The sequence below is a fragment of the Lissotriton helveticus genome, chromosome 4_1 (assembly GCF_964261635.1).
Source record: "Lissotriton helveticus chromosome 4_1, aLisHel1.1, whole genome shotgun sequence".
Taxonomy (NCBI): domain Eukaryota; kingdom Metazoa; phylum Chordata; class Amphibia; order Caudata; family Salamandridae; genus Lissotriton; species Lissotriton helveticus.
The window spans coordinates 1,631,697,008-1,631,718,259 of record NC_136063.1 but is presented as its reverse complement, the minus strand read 5'-3'; the positions used below and the strand labels follow the sequence as shown (position 1 = coordinate 1,631,718,259).

The following is a 21,252-nucleotide window of genomic DNA, read 5'->3' as shown; positions in this document are numbered from 1 at the left end:
AGGCCCATGTGCATTTGGAACTGCAAGGCGTGAATCCAAATAATTATGTAAGCTGTCTGATTTATTTCTACTTGGTGGCAGTGTAAGCGCAAGTAGTACAGTGTCTGCCATTGGTCTATCCCCCAGATCATTAACCCTGCAAATCAACTCATTGAGGGTTTTTTTAAACAGGGAAACAATTCTATTAGAACTATATTTTTCATTGTGAGAATAGTGTTTTTATCAACAATACCTTGGATGCTGTTAGAGTTCCAGTGAATGGAGGAAGTAAATGCATAACTTCACCTCTGTGTCGGTAGTAGAATTGAAACTTTCCGTCACAGTGGCTAGGAAATGTTACATTTAGCAGTTACTCCAAATTTGTATTGGAAGTAGTAAAGTAGAATACTCTATTTTAAAGATTTAGCAGAGCATCCTATTGACCTACATATTTCATGATGTTTTGACTTCAGAGAAGCAATGCTTATGTTGTCATTTCCAGTGTCGGTGATCTGAAGACAGTCAAGTACTTTCAGTGTTATCCTCAAAAATGTTTTTCATTGGATTCCAAATCCATCTTGTTACTATGCACATATGGATATTTAATCTAAGAGTTTGATGGTATTATTGTTTGATTTACAGACCTCGCCCTCCCCAGCCCCCAAATTCATTTAGGTGTTATTCTTCAGGAAGATCTTCTACTATACAGAGGGTTGGCAATACCCTCACAAGAAGAGAATACACACACCATTTATAAGGTGTTGTTGACTAAGGTGACCACAGTGCTTTCTGATAACTACAGTCAACGATTAGTTTCACTATTTTTCTTTTCATTTCCTTTTAATCGTTATACATTTTGAGAAATCTCGTCACCGGGTTTTCTCTCTCTGTAGTTCTTAGCAGGAGACCTTATTTCTTTACTTTTAATAAGGTGGGGACTTTTATACTGCTTTTTTAGTCCAATGCTCCACAAAGCATAGTGCACATCTACCAGTTCTGGAAACTGATATAAACAGACATCATAAAGGTTTGACAGCCCTATGTATTGGAAGCACCAGCGGTGAAAAAGGAAGTACGTTTGCAGGGAATAAAAACAGATGTATTCAATTGAGGAATCCTTCCTCGGGTCTACAATCTTTTGTATAAGAGCAGAATGTGGAACAAACAACATACAAGGTAAGCATTAAACACATTAGTACATGAGAGAAGCACACATAACAAGAAACAAGACAGATCACATTGCAAACTACTACACTTGCAGAACGACTAGCAAAAATAAAAATATTATGCCATAGTTTGACATGACAAACTTTGTTCAGTCTTATGCCGTAAACTGTTAAACATTGGAAGAACAGTTCTCTTTAGAAGTACGAGTAACTATATCAACTTTTCCTGCCTCATATTCCACATGAGTATCATCACCAAACATTTGTTCTTCATCACCTTCCGATTCCTGCTTTTGTTAACTGTGATCAATGAAGTCACTTGTAACAGATCTACAAACATAGTCCTCTGGTATAAGGAGAGACAAACATTGTCTTCCCCAGCAAGTGGTAATCAACCTTCTTTAAAAAAATGTATTGTTTAATTACCTAAATAAAACATCAGAACTGTGATGAACAGTTTACTGTACCTCAACTAATTCTGAAAAGTGTTCAGGAAAAATACTTTTATACTAATGTCATCCTACAAATATTTTATAAGGAGCCAGAAAATCCAATTCCAAATCAATCCAACGACCCTCTGGAAAATCAACCTGTTGAATAGTACAATCTAAAGACTTCAGATTTGTATCCTCATTCTGACAAGCTTTGTATAATTTGACATATCTTAAACCATGTTCTTCCATGTAAGGCTACCAGAAACTCACTTAACTTTCTTTTAATAGTGGTCTCTCCTATGTGCCCCTCATGGGCTAATCTAACGATAATATCTCTGAAAGACTTTAAAGAAAAAATGTCCTTACATCAAAGCTGCATAATCGTCCACACCGAGGTCTTCCTTAACTTTACAAAGAATGTGCAATTCCAGATTGTGCCCATTATTTCGGCCATTAACGCTTAACATGCTTGACAACCTTCTGCAAAATGCATCCTGCATTACTGTCACATTAAGACCTCTCGCTAATATCTTGAGTTTCAGAAGAAACACCATCTGAAACTTTGGCAACAGTACAATCTTCAAAACCATCCTCCTCATTATCTGTATATTCTGAACTTAACAGCAGCCTAAACACTTCACCCCAGAATTGATATTTCCCAGAGCAAACATAACCTCCAAAGTGTAGTTCTATAATTCATTCAAAATGTGTGCCAGTCTTGAATCTTTTGTATGTATGTGTGTATGTATTCCTATAGAGTAAACCTAGCCAAAAGCAGTGGAGCAAAGGCAAGCTTAAAGTTATTGAGTTATAGGAGAGGAAGTGGAGTTATGGACAGGTAATGCATTGTGATGCAGTGTTCTTTAAAGAGATGAGTCTTCAACTCTTTCCTAAATTTGAGCAGCTTTGGGGCAGTCCATATGGATACAGGGATGTTGTTCCAGATCCTGGGTGCATAGATGGATAAGGCTTGTCTTGTTCTTTGTTCTTTGTTATTTTCTTAGTCTGCAGTCTCATGGTGCTCTGTCTGCAGGTGTACCTAGAACCATCAGAGATTGTGAGCTTGTCTCCAAGATAAACGGGACGTCTGTTTGTAATGGGTTTGTAAATGACGCAGCTACATTTGAACCTTTGCCTGTACCATCAACATTAAGCAAAAAGAATAGCTTGTCGATCAGTCTTCAAACTAAAAGCTTTTTTCCATAAAAACTAGAGATTCTCGTTATATGGAAGAATCACCTTTATCAGTTTCACTTCATGAGCTTGAGGTAAAGACAATAGTTCTTTTTAAGTTTACATTACTGGGTAAGCACAGCCCTGAGACAATCTCAGCTTGCATCCACCATAATATTACTCAAAGCAATTTGCGAAAATAGTTATGAAGGTTATATTTCTAAAGAAAGTAGTCTTCTTAACAGTATCCTATTCAACTTTTTACAAACCATAATAATTTAGCATTATTAGTAAATACATGAAAGGTTATGGTAGAATAGAAAACCAATCGTGAGTAATAGACACAAAGACCCAACTATGGTCTCGGGTGTTCCCCGTTTTTTTGGCCATTCAATTTTTTTATTTGCTCATTGCAAATTCTTTTTAGGTCTGATGCCTGTTCAGAAATAGAATTTACAAGATTTACAAGATGGCCAGCTTCTTGAAGTAGAAACATACATTTCTCTAACTGAACTGGCAAGACTTTATCTTCATCTTGCAAAACTTTACAATTTTAATGTATGTATGAGTGTTGCTAAAAGAAACACAAGTTTTTCAGACCTGCCTGAAATACTCGAAGACTGAAATCCGTAATTATTTGGAAGGAGGCTTTGAGTGTTTGAGTGACAAATCATAGAAAGGAGGCTTAAAAGGCTGTTTTTTCAGAGTAAATGTCAATGCCTGAATGCAGGATGTGTCTTTGGGAACTGCAGTAGAAGAATATGTTGAAGCAGTGAAATTAAAGAGTCATGGAGAGGAGGGAGCAGAGGTTGGAGTTGTTGGCCATCAGATGGAAGGTAATACTGACTTGAGAGCAAGGTAAATGATGGCCCCATTATGTACACCTATACCTACATAAGAAGCCATGGAGAGATGGGCCGTAAGTAAGAGAGATGAGGCTGCCACAGAACTGTGAAGTCAATGGTTTGGCCTTGGAACAGAAAACATAGTAAGGCCCTAGAAATGCTAAGAGCAGAATAGGTTTGGATTATGGTTCGCAGTAGGGAGAGTTGTCCTTAGGCATAGGCGCCAAAGTTGCACTCCTGAGAGGTGAAGATTGGAATACTTGAAAGCCCCAGTGCTGAGGTTTAGAGAAATGTTGAGATCATGATAAAAAAAAGAGAGTGAGAGCCTTGAAGAGTAAAGACCTTTGCAGGGACTGTCTATACAAGTACCACTCTGGGAGGCAGTTTTGGGAAAAATCACTGAAGTAGGCATGTAATAAGAACAACAAAAGTGAGTGAGAATGAATATAATTAGAAAAATAAAAGTGAGGACAAACAAGTTTACTCATGGCACTTTCGAATTTCCAATTATTTGAGAGTGATATCTCCTAGATAATTGAACAGACTCTAGGATTACTGACTTTGTGGCTACTGCTCCATTGTCAACAAATAACTCTACATCCCTGGATTGATTGGATTCTAATGTGGGGTAGATTTTGAAGATAAAATACCTTCTGCACCATACAGATTATGGGCAAAGAGGGAATGACAAATGCTGTTGTCTTGGGGGTGGATAAAGGGAAGGTAAAGAACAAATGGAAGATCGGCTCATTTTGGGTTTGACGGATGATGTGAAATAAATAATCTTGGCTATCACAGGTTGAGCTTTGGACAATAGACAAAGCCTTCTGGTACCAGATGCATTGGATGTAATTTGGAGTGAGGGTGCGTGAGATAGGAATGGCATAATGATAGAGGTGTTGTCAGCAACAAGATGATATTTCAATTCAATAGCTGAAATTAGAGCATCGATGAAGGCTAGGCATACGAAAGAGTGGTCTATTTCCAGCATTGAGGGTTGCCCATTGGAGGAGCATAAAAATACAGAGCAACTAAAAGATGTCTATGCTACTTATTCTCAGAATAGACATCACTGATATGTAAATGTTATGGTCAACAATTTTGACTACATCCCTGTGATTGCAATCAATTGGGGTTTAAAAGCGGTACTTAAGGTGGGAGTGGTGAGAAATACAATTAAACTTTATATGACATAGTCTGTTTTGAGTAACATTTTATTTATAAATCCCACTATCTGGGAATTGCCTAGATATTATAAGGTTACATGTGAATAGTTTAAAGATAATTGTGTCCAGGATTTTGGGATGAAGATAGGGCAGTAGTTGATCTCGGTGAACTAATGTTAGAAGATTTTTTGAGACAGAGTTTTTGGTATTGAGCACTGAATTGCCAATATTTGTATTTATAAATGATGGCGGGTAGCATAATTTTGTGAGAAAGTAATTGAATACCCAAAGCATGATAAAGAAGAATTGTACAACTATTTAGTACAGTAAAGAATATTTCCTCTACAATAAGTTTTATCAGTTTTGTGCTATAATGAACGGGCACCATCTTCTGCATTAGGGTGAATCATAGGAGAAAGGAGTAAAGGCACATTTTCTGTAAACGTCCATGTACAGGTTTCCAAGATCAATGTTTAGTTTAATGGTGTAGGCGGTAGAGTATGGTCTCTCCACCTTTATCAACATTTAGAGTTACTTCCAGACAACACCCCTTAATGGTGGTATGCCTAGGGCTTTTTCAGTACTTACTAGGTCAAAAAGAGGAAGTCCAATCTTATATCGTAGCCTAATGGCTAGGGCGGTCGATCTCAAATCTGAGGAACCGGGTTCGAGTCTCTGCATTGATGCTCAACATCCTGTGATTCTGTGAACACTTAAACGCCCCTTGCCTAACAAAAATGAATGAAATGAATATGTAACAGAACTGGTGCTCATGTAAAGCGCTCTGATACATGATAACTTTGGGTCAAGTTCGCGCTATATAAAACTACAAAAAAAACGAAAACCTGTGTTGTGTTGAAAAGCAGTTGCTTTTCCGTCTGGTATAGACATATGGTTGCAGTCTGTATTAATACAATCCAAAACCCCATCTATGTAAAAACATGCGTGGACCCAAGGCCCACCAAGTTTGGATTATTTTGCATACAATATTGTTTTGTTCCAAACTTTGGCAACATTGAGGGATGTGTCTCGACACACTGGCCATTCTCCACATAAAACAGAGGGTTACAAAATTGCAGAGGCTAGTGTGTAGAAACTGGCTAAATAGTCACGAAAATTAGTGAAGTTCAAGAGCGGTACAGACTTTTCTGTTTTGAGAGAGAAGATGCCATTGGGGGGGACAGAAATGTTGAGTGAAGAATGGCAAGATGACAGGAGAGTGGGTGTGTGGGCACAGACTGACTCATAAAGGCATGATGCGAGGGGGGAGGCACACAGTCAGACCGCAAGCTGCACACAAACCTGGACGGGATCAACCTGATGCAGCAGGGCCTAGGCCTGCTGCTCCCAATTAGCCCTTGCTGTTATTGCTGCTGGTGGCTCCCCCGTTTCGCCTTACCGCTGCTCTGGGCCCGAGAGGCCCTGTCGGAAGTTTGGCCTTGCCTCACCCTCTGCGTTATCTGGTGTCTGGATCGCTGACACCTCACAGCAGGAAGCCTGTTGGTTTGGGGGTAGGGGGAAGAGTCGGGGAGCAATGCGGGACAGCAGTGGGAAACAGCGGCTCCCACAGTTGAAGGGTCGAAAGTTAATTGCAGGCGCTTGTATGGGCGGAGTGCGGTGGATAGTGGGTGGGAAGCAGATGGATGGGGCAGTAGTTGGTAGGCAGGCAAAAGGTAGGCGGGTAGCCTCTACCCAGCACACCAATCGGACTGCTGTTGTCCGTGGTCGACGAGTTGTCACGGTCCGCTTGCATTCTCTCGCTGCTTTCCTGCTTGCGTCCGTGGTCCGCGAATCGATGCGGTCCACAAGCTTGCTTGCCTTCGCACCCCCACATACAACGACTCTGGTCACGGGTCCAGAGTCAAAGCTCTGTCAAGGGGAGGAGGGAAGTAGAGGAGGTAGGATGTTGGACAGAAGTCAATCACTTTCTAGAAGTGCCAGTTAGGGGTGTAGGGGATGTTATGCTATTTCTGGATTGGGGAATGACAACCGCCTTCAGTGAACTTGCCATCTCCATTTTTAACGCCTGTACACTAAAGAACCTTTGAGAAGAATAGGTGCAACAGAAGAAAGGGACATACATATACCATGAATGGACCTCTCTTTGATTTTAGTAGGACCCTGTCTCTGACTCTCGGAAGAGTGAGGGAAGACCAGAAAGAAAGGTGGTCCCAGTTGACGTGTGTGAACTAGTCTTGGTCACGAATGCCCTAGGAGGAGGAATAACCTAGGTTCCTGTTAGACATAACATAAAAGAGGCTGAAAACCTTGGGCACTTCAGGAGTGCAGACTAGAGGAGTGGTCTGCCTTAAGGGCAAAGGGATGCCTCTGCAGGAAGATACCAAGTCAGGAGGACAGCAAGGTCTGTAGTGGAGGGCCGGTCCTGGGACTTAAAGTCCATTGCTGCTGAAAAGGATGCACCAGTGCCAATATGGATTAAAAGGACCATAATCAATTAACATTTCAGAGCCAAGAAGACGTACAAGAACACTTCTGGTGGCTGGGCCATTCCATTGAGAGAAAAACAGACCTAATTGAAAAAGGTCTATTTTGCCAGAAATATCCTAATTTTAGCTTTTTGCTCACACAGGCCTTTTCTGTGTTCACCTGGGGTCCGTGGGGCAGATGTGTCAAGTGAATCAAAACTGTGACGAATGACTTTGGAGATACCTTCAACCCTCCACCTCAATGGAGCCCTTGACTAGTTGAGTCCGACTGTTGAAGATAGCAGATGGAACAACACTCAGCAGAAGGTCTCTATAACTTTCTAAGTGTAGGTTAACAGTGCAGCTCTCTGCATGACATATTGTTACCAATCCTTCAAAAAATACACGTTGGCCTCTTCTCATCCAGAGGTGCATTTTTCTCTCACTTTATGGTGTTTGGTTTATCATTTTGCCACCTAAGGAATGATTCCATTTCATAGCGCAAAGGACTATTTTACATCTCAAAAATACTCTGGATCATCAGAAATTAAAATATTTATCTTGTAGATTATTATAATTTTTTTTTAACTCTGCTTGCATTTTGTCACTCATGAGCAAACAATAACTTTGTCAATGAAGGTGGATGATGAAGAGTCTATCCTCTTTACTTCAGCCAAACAAACATCCAAAAATGGTGTTCAATGAAGGGGTGGAAAAGCAAACTATCAATTCCCTGATCATACACATTTTATTTCTAGGCTACAAAAGTTCAAATGGTATGTAACTGGTTATATTGAATACTCCTCAATCATTTATATCCATCCATGATTCTGATAAAATACTAGAGACTTGTTTGAAAACAGACCCTACTCTAAAAAGCTAAATGAATTCACCAGACCCTGGAGTCCCTCTATGCCTAGGGGCTTGCCCTTTATTGTTGTTACTTCGTAAATGGTTGACCAATTGATTTATCATTTTTCATACAGTTTCTAGCTGGTATATAATGAGGTACTAGTTTTATCAGCTAATCTGTGCCAATGTTACAGAATCTCTAATGTATGATGAAAAGGGCTTTACATTAAATCTGTGTTCCACTAGAAGCCAGTGCAGTGCTTCCAGTGAAACTAGGTATGCAATACATTAATTAAAAATGCACAATTTAATCAGCCTTTTAGTTGGCGGGGACCCCTTCCTCCATTGATAAGGTCATCAGCCTACGCCTCCATTGCACCTTATGCGAGAAGCTCCTCACTTACCATGAAGAACCAGATGAGTTTCCTCCTCTCACCTTGGTGATATTCTCTGTTGACAGCTCCAGATTAGTGTCCCGCCTTTATCACTCCTGTTTTGGGCTTAAGCCAGCCCATACACTGCGGTCTCGCATGGCATTGGGGGCACAACCTCTGTAATTCCATCCCTGATGAAACTTGGGGCTACTTCTGTACACAAACTAAGCAAATAGCAGGCACAATCTCCTGCATTACAAATATCTGCATAGGGCATACACTACCCCGAAGGTCCTAGCCCGCTATGACCCCACACGCTCTCTTCCCTGCCTGGCTTACTATGCTGATTTTGCACATCTTACTTGGATCTGCAACATTGCTCAGACCTATGGATTGCCATATTTGCTTTGATCTCCACCATGCTAGAGCACACAATAGATCCAGATCCCTACTGGCACTCTTGGGGTATGTTAAACCCTTGAGTCCTGGCCTTCATGGATTCACTGCCATGGCCCTCCTCTTAGCTAAAAGTTGAACAGCCCTTTTATAGGGCAGTAATGCGCCACTCACCACTAGTGATGAAAGATATGCAGTACTGTGATATGATCAGTGAACTCTTTGCCTCCCTCCTGCCTCCCGCCTCTAGGCCTAGGGACATTTGGGCACCTCGCTGAACATATCTCCTGACGACTCTGGATGCTACTGTCGCCTATGATGCTACTGCTTGACTCACCAGATTCTCCAAACCTCACACCCCATGTCCCCTACATCCTCCCTTTCCCCTTCCTCCCTCCTTTCCCTAATCCTTTAATGATTACTATGGATATGTTCACTGTTATTGGTGTTATACTTGCATTATGGAGTGTATTGTTTGCCAATGGATATGATGAGCTCATTCTCTCCTCCCGTACTATTGCAGCATTGTTTGTCTCCTTATGAAAACTTAATAAAAACATGTTTTAAATTTAAAAAACTGCACTTTTTACTGATTCAAAGATAATACAAGTCTTTTGCATGTAAGTTCTTACCAAAAAGGGTCCCTTAAAATTATTCCTAGCTTTGGCAAAGACAATAGGTCTGTCTTTCATCGCTATCGTAACTGAAAAATCTAAAAAGCCTGATATAGTGATAAAAACAAAATAAAAAATATTTTTTTTTATACAGTGCTTTTAGTTCCAAGACCAGGATGACCCTTGTGCCCTGTGCCTTGAGACACTGCTTGTAGAACAGTAGTAAACCGTAATTTGTGTTGTAATACTGCGAGTGGAAATGTATTAATAAATATGTTGTAATTAAAATGTGCTGATTTAGGAATACCTCCTACTGATCACTTCAGAATGGCAATCATAGGTTGTCAAATTTAAAATCTCTAAGGAAAAGAAGGATTGTGGATGACAAACATTATTTGTGTATTTCAGCTGGTCACAACCTACAGAATTGTGCAAAGAGAAAGGGAAAAGTTACAGGTAAGAGCAGGAATTGGTTTACTGTTGTATTGTGTGTTTTATAAAATGATATGGTATTCAATAGAACATATTTTTGCAGTGCAATGCAATGCACTACTTTTTCTGGCATGGTAGTATCTGAACAGTTGAATAAAGTACTTATTCGGCTATAGGCTATTGTCTGCACACTATTATTATGATGCTTTGACATATTTTGCTGCCGCCCCCATTTTTGCATTCCCCCAATGACTACTCTCTAAGCGTGTTCAAAGTTCACTTTCTGTGCTGTAAATGTGGTTAAAACTACTTTGTCCACTGCACATATGCTGAGAAGTGATTGACAAGAAGGAGAAAAATGATGACCGATTTATCTGTCTTATTAAAACCTAACATTAAGGCAAAGCATTGTTTCGTCTCACAACCATGATAAGCAAGCGTTTGCACAATGTGATTTCTTGCTTGCCTGGATACACCTAATGTGAATAGGAAGAGGGGAAGGATTGAGAAAAGACCTTTGTAATCTTAGTTTGGTCACTACAACTATTTTTCAAAAGTAAACTTTTTGAGACATTTAACTTGAGTATATGTTGAAATATTTGAATCATAACCTGAAATACCTGACATTTTCAATAAACATTCCCAATATGTTCAGGAAGTATTGTGCCCACTCAGACAGCATTTTGGTTCCCTCAGGTGGTTCAGTACATTTCCAAATGTAAAGTTAACTCAGAGACTGTCATGAAATAGTTGTAAAATAAAACCTCTGGCAAAGAAAGAGTGGTAGAGGTTTTGAAGGAAATAAAGACAAATTGCATTACTGAATCCTCTCAATCATAAAGAGAATTAGTCTCACCAGTCCCTCTCTATAAAACAGAAAGCTGATGTCAACTATAAGCCATAATTATTGGCTTTGAACTCTGTGATAATTATCAATTGTATTTCCCACAAAAAAGTCAATCCAGTACAAAAAACATTTTGAACGAGAACAGATGAAAGGGTGCTGACACAAACAACCCCTCTTGAAGGGTTCTATTGGTTATCAATAAACCATATAAGAACTCTTATTTAACATGTTGAGCAGAAATCCCTTACACACTTGTTCATTGTCAAGTCAGCCAACAATGACTGAAATGTATGCCGTGATAAAGAAATGTCAAGCTAAAACTTTTTTTTTTAAATTGATAAAGATAAACTTTTGACGATCAACCAACAAGTACTGATGTTAAACTGCAGAAGGAGGGTGGAAGGTATCAAAGAAGTAAGGGACAGATGTACAGTTTACTGCTCTTAAAATACTGGTCGCAATTTGCAACCATTAAATCCTTTTCTTAACCCACCTATCTAAAAATAAGTTGGTTCTGAAAATTCAAATTTGATGGGGGCTGCAATCCAACCTGCCTAATTAATATTCATGAGGTAAATCGCTGGTTCTCTGATTGGAGGCCAACACTGGTGGTGAACTGCTGGAGTTATCAGATCACCATGTTATGTTATGTCATTTTAATTTGTAGCGCGCACGGATACTCACGAGTGTCCCGGCGGAGAAACCAACAAAGGGGGAAAGTGTCTGTTTAGGCGAAGAGATGTGTTTTCAAATGTTTCTTGAATACCACCGCGTTCTGAATATTACGTAGGACAAGGGGCAGAGCATTCCAGGCAGCAGTAGCCTTCCTTGTCAATGAGTTACCTCCAAGCCTTTGGTATTTAAATCGAGGAACCTGCGCAAAGCGGAGGGACGTTGAGCGTAGCTGTCTAGATGGAACATAGAAAGAAAAACGTTTTTGTAGGTATAGTGGCCCAAGCCAATGCAGCGCTCTGTGAGCCACAACCAACAATTTAAACTTTACCCGTTCCGCAACGGGGAGCCAATGCAGTGCATGAAGATGGTGTCGCACACTGCTCCTGGCAGAGATACCCAGAAGCAGTCTGGCTGCCGCATTTTGGACTACCTGCAGTTTTTTCAGCAGGTAGCCCGGAATACCGATGTATCGTGCATTGGCATAATCCAACCGGAACAAAATGAGTGCACAGTTCAGTTTTTCTCGCTGCCTGGGTAAAAAGAGGGAAAAACGTCCTCAGAGTTTTGAGGAGACCAAAACAATTACCGGCCAGCTTCTTAATATGGTATGAGAAAGAAAAACTCATCAAACCTTACGCCCATATTCTTTGCAGGCTTCTCTAGAGCGGCTGGCACCTGGAGCTCGGGAGATCATAGAGATTCTTGGAAATTAGGAGAAAATTTTCCAAAGAGGAGGTTTCCGGACTTCTCCTCATTGCACTTTAGCTGTACAGCTGCTAACCATTTAAAAATGGATGAGAGTCAGTGATAAACCGAGAAGACCGTCTCATCGTTATTGTCCCAAGTGAATAGCAGCTGGGTGTCATCAGCGTCGGCCATCACCTTGGCTCCCAAGCTCTCTGCCAAGTAGACTAAGGGTGTAACATAAATACTTAAAATAAGGGGGCTGAGACAAGACCCATGGGGCATTCCCGTGGTCATAAACTGTGTAGAAGAGGAGCACGGGGGCATCCAGATCTGTTGGGCCCAATCTTCTAAAAAGGATCTGAGCCATGCCTGTGATTGCCTTTTATTAAAGTGAACTTTATTTTTAAATGCAGTTTTTTTTCCTTAAAGGAAACAGCATTGTGTTTAAAAAAAAAAAATACTTTAAAAATAAAAATTAAAAAAACGTTTTTGAGAGTGTTGGTAGTAGTCGTGTGGTTTACTGGCTACTCCCCAACAAACGTATTTTCTTTTTAACATTTACAAAAGGGAAGGAGTGCGAATGGGTTACTACCCCAACTTGAGGGTGGGCAACATTTCAATGGTTTACGAGCTGTGTTTCTCTCTTAACCCATTGATACATATCAATAGGAATCGCTGTTGAAAGGGACATCTACAACACGCCTATTCCGAATAGCAATTCCGTATCTATTTCTAAACCTATTTTAAGAGTTGGAAAAAAGTTACGAACCCCTAAAATGGGTTTAGTGTATTTTTGCAGTTGCAAACTTTTAATCGAAGTGTTTGCAACCACAAAAATCTGTACATCTAGCCCTTTGTGAAGGTTTGCCAGAACAATCTGGCTAGTAAGAATCTTTGGTATGTGGTTTAAGGGCATATAGAGCTTTGAAAATAGGGCAAGAAGAACTAATTAACTTTTCTGGTGGGTCCCTTAAGGAACTTGAGGGTGAGGCTTTATGGCAGCACATGAAGGAATTCATTGAGAAAGTGTTTCAGAGCTAACAGAAGAGGACATCACAGACCAAGCTCATAGACTTTTCCCTAAATGTTGGTTGGTAAACAGTAAAGTGGAACCGAATCCAGTTAGTTTTCTAATCTTTCAGGGAAGGAGCGAATTTAATTTTTTTGCTATCCAGAGTCATGCATGGACATGTGGATATCCAAGCCAGATTGCGAGATCAGAGTTTAGAAGAGAAATTATTATTAAACACTGGCAGTTGACAATTTTATTTTTTTTTAATTTCAGAAGAAAAAATAGAGGTTTGTTTGTGGGAAATAGTGTAACTGAAGATATGCCTAAAACATATTTTCATCCTCTAAAGGACGCTGGTGATTTGTTTGGTAACATTTTCGAGGTTAAAATATTCTGTATTATATTCTTAAATTCTCACCATCTATGACCCCCACTTATTAGGTGTTGAACAGCGGTTAGCAATCAACCTTAAAGCTTGCACTCCTCACATCAATTAGTGTAATCCCATTACTTACCCATCAAAAAGCCTTTCCGCTCACATAAGTTCTCTTCAAAAATAGGATCTATTATACAAATACCTGACTTGTTGCACCTCTTCCCAGAGTGTTAAATAACAGGAGTAGTAGCAGGGGCTTAGCACGTCTTCTTAATTAGTCATCGTACAACAACAATCAACTAAAGCATATTTGCATTCCCTATTTTGGTCGCAAGAAATCCTCACCCAAAATCACAATATTCAAACTTATCTGATCATGTTAAAAGCTACTCTTGTAAGAATCTTAGCAGTGACTACGCAATAATGAAATTAATGAAGAAACTTGAGTGGCATTGTATGAAGGCCTGCCTCTTCCTTTTGAAACTTCAGACATTTGTATACTTTTAATTGGACACAATGGGTTTGATTACCCCTCATGTAAATTGGGCACACTTTTGATACTGTGTGTTACAATCTTACCATATAGTAAATGATTTGTACTGACCACCCATCAGTTGTATTTACAATCATTGCTATCATGTTTGTCCCTCCTAACAAAAAAGAGAAGTTACTTTCTCAATAATTTCCATCAACCAACTTGCAAACACTCTCAGTAAAACTGTATCTTTTGTCGGAAGATACTCTACTTTTCACTCCTGACTTACTAAAGCCAGCAATACAATTTCACATCAGTCACCACTTGGGAAACCGAGTTAACCTGCTCCAGGTAAATCACACCATGGTATCATAGAAAATAAAAATTTGTCAGTCTGATTATGCTTGGTGCTGTTAGAATGACCCCAGTCTTAGAGTGACTTAGAATATTGCTCTCCGTGATTCTTAATACCTTTTATTCTGACAGGGAAACAAAATACTATGCTAAAAATGTCCTTTGCTATTAATTTTCTGAAAGTTCTCTTCTAAACCATCTCAGATGTTACTTATCTAAAATACCTTAATTTGTATTCGGTTTAATTTAACTTCGAGAAAATCTGCAAGAATCTTAACTAAAGGTCGGCCAGCCAACAAATTAACAGAGAGAGTCGAGCAAAGGGTCGACTATGGGGTTATGAGCTCCTGCACGAGCTGAGTCTTAAAAATATTTGGCATGTAAATCAATAACAAACCAAACTTTAGAATATGATACTGTATCTCAAGTGTATTTATTTAGCACGCTGAAACATTGAACCTAAGTGCATCAGATTAGGTCTCTGCATTGAGATGTATTTTTTAAAAGAGACGTTTTTTTTAACATGTACTGATAAACATTCCTGTCCTAGCTCCGATGACAATGATATTAGTGAACTAAGAGTCAAGTCAGTTGTCATGTGTACCCTATATAGGGCCTAGATTCTTATAGATGGGGATACATTAAAGGCTAGTAAATCAAACACAAGAAGTTTTTCTGCAACGCACATCCTAAACCCCTACATTGGAAGGTCCTCTTATATGTGATACTGCTTTGTCAATAATTCATGAAGGATGAGATTAGAACATGGGTGACGGGCAGAATCCACATCTAACTTTTAGTACTTTTACATAGAGTAAACCTTGTTCAGTGATATAAGAGTGCTTCATAACAGACAGACTACGATACACACTATTTTTAAGCACAGGTAGATTTGCCAGGATTCAGAGGAGCTGAGTCCTAGATTCGTACCTGGTACCCAATATTGCGTGGTCGGCAGCTATAGCGATTAGGCCCTATTACTAGCTCTGTGAAGACTCATTTTGTGCTTGTGGTTTCAAGATGACATTGTGCTGAGCCAGAGCCAAGTTTCTAGCCCAAATTTAGGTTGTTCGCCTATCTCTGGCAACCATGAGAAAAAGACCTCTTGTAGTGTAGTTCCTATATCCCTTATAGGTTCTGCGCATTGGAAAAACATACACGATAGGCTTGACATAGGACTGAGGTCTGTATGCCCCTATTATGTATATTAAACTTAATTACTGTGTACCAGCTAGCTCAGAGGCCACTAGAAACTTCTTGAAGACAAGAAGGGAATAGCTTCTGGCAACCACATAACATAAAACCCACATCCCTCAGGATCATGGAAACAATATGCTACTTTTCATTCATTCACTCATCTCAGAGAAGTACAGTCTGTGTGTTTACAATAAAATTTATTGCACAGTTGTTATTCTAGAACTGGTTACATGTGCTGCGACAACTGTTGGACAGTACCAGAGAATTATGGCCAGCGGTGCAGTTAAATAAAAAGGCTTTGTATAGTCATTTTGCAATAGTTATGAACAAATACATGAAATACAGAATGCATTAAGATAAAGCCTATACTCCTATGAGGCCTAACTAGATGTACCTAAGTGTACCTAGCATGTGTGTAGGTCTTAGAGAGCCAAGAATCCCCTTAGGAGTTAGTCTAACCCCTTTACCTTAGTGGGACTTCATCCTGATCTTGAGCTGGACACCCACAGATGGGTGATGGACCTCTGCCAGCTGGAGCTGTGGCATGACGCAGGTTTCAAGGCCTCTGGCAGAGTGTCGCCCTGGAAGTCTGTCTCCTCTGGTTTGCTTAGGCAAAGGGAGGTATATTTATACCGGATAGGTGCCTTGGATTGACGCAAAGTTCTTGGAGAAAGGGTCTGTTGACAAGACTTTGTGTTCTTGGAGAAAGGGTCTGTTGACATGAATTTGTTGTGACGTAGGTTAGTCACTGTTGGACATGGAGTTTCCGTATTCAGGATGTACCGTCTTCTGTGCGCAGAGCACACTGATCAGATAAGGGACAGCCTCTGTTGCTCGTTATTTTAAAGGGAGGGCTAATCTAGGTCAAAGGGCCTGCCTGTCTCTGTGACGCAAAGGATTTGTGCTTCTGAGACAGAGTACCTGTTAGGGCCTCAATTTCGTTTATAACACTCTTGGGGGTTTGCTGTACCATGTAAAATATCTCAGTTTGGAGTTTTCCCTGACAAGCAGTTAGCATGCCAGCACTATATTCCTTTGGATGTTATTTGGAAACTCGCCAGGTGGGCTATGCCTCATGCATTTTGTTAACACTGTCACTTGGCTGTTAGCAACCCAGTTCTCAGTTTGATCAGGTAAGTTTTTTAGTAAGACCGTTTGCCTGATGTTTAATTGTGCTTTGATTAATTTTGCTCAGCTTAGCCTCTGCAATATGTGTTATTTTGCTTCCAGTGTGCCACATGTAATCGTTGCTCATTTTGTGTAACGTGTGAATTTATAACGTATTTTCTCTCCTTCAGTCCATTTTGAGTCAAAGCCAGGATAAAGCATTACGGCGGATTTCAGAGCTGCGTGAGGTGAGCTTCTAGTTTGATGTATCTTGTGAATTTCCAAAACCAACAAAATCCCCAGATGTATAAAAGTTTGTCGGGTGTAGACGTAGACAGAAAACAGTTTCTCAAAGGTAGTATAGTATACAGTGTCCCTAATTTAAAAGTGACTTACACTGCTATCCTATAGCCTGCAACTCTCAAAAGAGCAAACATTGAAGGTAAATCAATTCAGGAATCCCTGTACTGGTTTTTAGACCCTCGCCCATTCTATTAGTGGCATACTTTATAATTCTGGCATTTCCCTGGTTCCTATATACCAGGATGGGCCCAACCATGTTCTTTGGATAATACCGGATGGGTTCTATGATACAAAAAATTCCTTAAGAACACGTGGTTTCCCTTTATTTTTGGTGTCCTAAGTATAGTCAAAAATGAGAAATAACGGGGTGTACCAAGGTAAATTATCTACCCTAGAACTTCTTATATTCTGTCAACATGTTTCAGACCCTCGTCAAAGGTGAGTGGGTGCGGGTCTAAAAAAACTGAAAGATTTATGAGTTGGGGTTAATCCTCCACTCTGGCATTTTGGGACATAGGATATCTATGTACGTCAGTATCGTGTAAATTGTCTTGAGAGCTGGATGACTGAAGGTTTATTTCTGGCTTAGGGACAGCTTTGCCTGCCTTGCCAGTCTCCTGTTATAAAAACAGAAGTCATAAATTGTACAGATGCCATAGTGGCAGAGAGACGTGGAAAGGTGTGAACCGTGCATGGCCGAATGTGCAGAAGCCTGGTGTAAATGGCACAGTGGCAAATACAATAAAATGGGATTAGTTTGACCAGTGACAAACCCTAAAGTTGAATCTATGGTCATCTGGGCAATGTTCTCCAATAACAACCTTTCAGAAATTGAGTGAACAAAGTCCTGTGTCTGAAACGGATTTAATTTGCTACAGGTAAGCCAAATGGGTTTGCCCTAGGAAACACTGAGTTTCTTTAAGAACCTGCCCCAAGTTATTAAGAAATCTTGATAGAAGGCAGCTCTGTGAGATGATGGGCAAGGTTTGGTATGTAGTGTTTTAAACAAAATGTTGTACAAATTGTTCTTGTTCCTCATTTTTTTGTTTTTAAACATTCTTTATTTGTCGCTGTTAACATCAACAGTGAAAGGTAAAGAACCAACAATAAACATTTGCTATCAGAAAACCCAGTCACCTGAATGTATAGTACTAATTCCACAAAACAATCTGTGAGGGTTCAATATACGTATGGCAATAGCAAACCTCAGGCTCCTACATGCAAGTAGTTCATGGTATGCTGCCACTGTGGTATCACAAGGAGCTTATAAATCCAAACAGTCGTCGACAAAGAGGAATCGTCACTCTTGCTCCCTTAGCTCTGCACCCGAGGGAGTCCAGGAAGGCATCCAACCGTTCATCCCAGACATCCAGGTCCTCATTCAATCTCAATTCCTCAGCTACAGCCTGTTCGGACATGCTACGCTCCCAGCCCCCCCAGTCGGTGCATTCTGTGCCCAACTTGGTGATTGCAATGCACCCTTCGGCGAGGACAAGGAGCAATGTAGGAGTTTAACTGCCATTTTCTGACCTCTTTTTATGGTTCTTGTTCCACATTACCTACATTAGTCAAACTCAAGCCTCCAGGGCGGATATTTGATGGATACTAAAAACTGCAGAACCCTCTCTTTTGAATACTCCCCTGGCGCGAGTCTGGATCCAGAAAATGCCTCACAGCCACAAGGGGCCTTGGGTGGCTCCTCGCTGCCCCAGAAGTGACAGAGCAGAGCCACTTACAAGCTCCACCCTGCACACTGACCTTAGTTCCCGGATTTCCGATATGTAACTGGGGCTCCTCTCTCAATTGTGTCGGTTTTCCGATGACTTCTAAATGATTTCAAACCATTGTCATAGGGAACAATGTCCCTACCCAAATCAACAGGTTTCTGCAGGAGTGACCTGGCTGTCTATTGTTAACTCTTCACGTCTGAGGGTGTTTAAAGAGTAAAATACAAGAAACCGATGTTAGGGTGCTGGGTGGTGCTTATATGCTGGTCTGCTCCATCACATCTAGGAGGCGCGGAATCACAGTGCAGATCCATGAGGTGACACCTAGTGGCACAACAAGAGTTTTCTATATCCAGTTTAGCACCTGCAAGTATTCTAAGGTGAGGAATCTGCAGTTAGTTCGAGTATCCACCATAAAGAGAGTTACCAAAGGTCTGTTCATTTAACTCATGTTACTGGACAATCTTGTTTAGAGTGTAAAAGGCCCCATCATTTGGGAACATAAATGTACAATATGCATGTATACCCATTTAGCCTCCAGCAGCAGGGCAAGGACCCGGGCATTCTCGGACATCACATAACACATGTATAAGGAGTGATTTGTAATAGGATTTTAACCAAAGGTCATCAGATAGATGTCCTGCTTCAGTCAGGTTTGATGCAATCTGATTTCTACAGCAAATCACCTTCCATCTGCAACTATCAATTTTAAGATATGCTTAAAAAATGTAATTCCTCTGTTAATAAAGTGATGGCTGGCTTTACTGTAACCACCTGGACCTTTCCACCTAGTGCCCACTGAAATTGGACACAACAGAACAGAAAAGATGGCAGCTACTTCATTTAATAAGCCATTTATAACCCCTTTGTTGAAAAAAGAATAACTAGACTGTTTTCATGCACTTCCTCTCTCTTGCTCCAAGTAGGACATTCCTTAGTTAAGTTAGTGTTAGAATAAAGTAATCCCCTTTATCCAAGAATAACATTAATCAGTACATTCATCCAGTCATATTTCTGATGAATTACACTCATTGTGTTGACTTTCCTTATGTTATTTTGCTTCTCATATAAAGCTTTGTATGAAAGATGTCTCGTCATAGGATTAAGGAAAAATAAAAACCATGAATGGCCTTTTTTTATCTGAATGCATGCTGGAACTTAACAAACCAGGCTTAAGGCTATCCATCAAAAGTAGGTCCATTTTTCTCAGTGCATGTCCTTAAACACTGGACCTTGAGCCAGTGCATTTTTGAAGGCTAACCAACCTAGAATATGTCTGTAACACTCCAAAGAATTTCTGTCTACCTCTTTAGAGTTCATGCTACCAAATTCATCATCTACTGTCCCCTGCGGTAGGTTTGCTCTAATGGCTGTGCCAGAATAAAGTTAGGAGTAAAGGTTGGTTTTTAGAACAGATTTAAATTTGGGAGACAATGCATGCTGCTTTAAATAGAGCAAAAGACATTCCTTGGTCGAAAAGATCATTAATGGCTAATTGATTTTCCTAGTTGAGACCCATGATCTTTATGAGAAAATCTATTTATTTGAATGTTTTGTTCATAATTGTCAACAACGGCTCTCCACTTGCTATGATATTCACTGAGCAACTGTTGATCTGATTATATATAAAATGGTATTAAGTTAACCACAGACCTGCTTAGAATTCACTTGGATATTTTCCCATGTCGGTGTGAGTTTGGGCCACATAAATAAATCATTCGCTCTTGGTGTAGTGTTGAAAGGCAATATAAACTTTACTTAGGTGGAAGCCATATGTTGATAAAAATAAATCTCATCTAAGAGTGTTTTCTTCCTATTTTAACAGAAAAATCTATTGGGTAATTTTGGAGCACCAAACATCTACCAAACCATAAATCTTAATTGCTCCACCACAGTTGTTTCAATTGATTGCTTTTTCTCCTGTTGAATTTAACAAAACATCTTATTTTTTCATATTTTGCGGACCACATAGTAGGGTTTTCCAAGATAGAACTTCTATTTCAAGTTTTTGTATAGTTTCCCCCTCCCTTCATTCGTCTTTGGCTGCCATGCCACACCTGTCTTGATCACTTTTCCGACCCAGTCTACATTTGGTTGCTTTCAGTAAATCAAGACTGTTAATTGTTTAAATTAAATCCATTTTGCTTTCCTAGTTTTAGGTCTAGTTTACAAGACTGTTTAAGCATGCATACTTTTAGCTTATTGGTGAGATGCTTGTAGCAGCATACAGCAAAATACCAAATGCAACAGCTGTCCTAAAATAATAGGGTATTTTTCCTAAAAGCAGAGCAATTGTTACAATGTCTATACTTCTGTATATCCATGAATATATGATCTTGTTCCACTGCTGTATTTTAGACCATTTAAGAATGATGTTATGTTAGAGATTCTTGTAGAGCGCAAATTGGTACTCGTAAAAAGTGTCCTTGCTCTATGAGCTGAGCAGATCACTGCATAGCCATATCTCTAAATGACTCTTAAGCAAAAAGCAGGGTTGTAAGAAACGTTCTTAAAGAAAGTGTGATGAAATCGTTCTAAGAGTAAGCAGTACACCTTCTGGTGTTTTTTCTTTATATATCTAAATGTTCTGCCTCCAGAAAGTGACTTCTTAATCCTTGGGATCCCCAGATTATGA

General features: G+C 39.9%; 1 protein-coding gene across 4 annotated transcripts in view; it reads left to right on the top strand.

The window, feature by feature from the left end:
• Positions 1-21,252, top strand: part of GOLGA4 (golgin A4) — a 717,645-nt gene that overhangs the window by 215,341 nt on the left and 481,052 nt on the right. For all 4 annotated transcript variants that reach the window (XM_078688271.1, XM_078688272.1, XM_078688270.1 and 1 more), the window contains 2 exons: positions 9,834-9,881; positions 16,779-16,835. In XM_078688271.1, the coding sequence (XP_078544397.1) occupies positions 9,834-9,881; positions 16,779-16,835 (105 nt within the window). The remainder of the gene's footprint in view (positions 1-9,833; positions 9,882-16,778; positions 16,836-21,252) is intronic.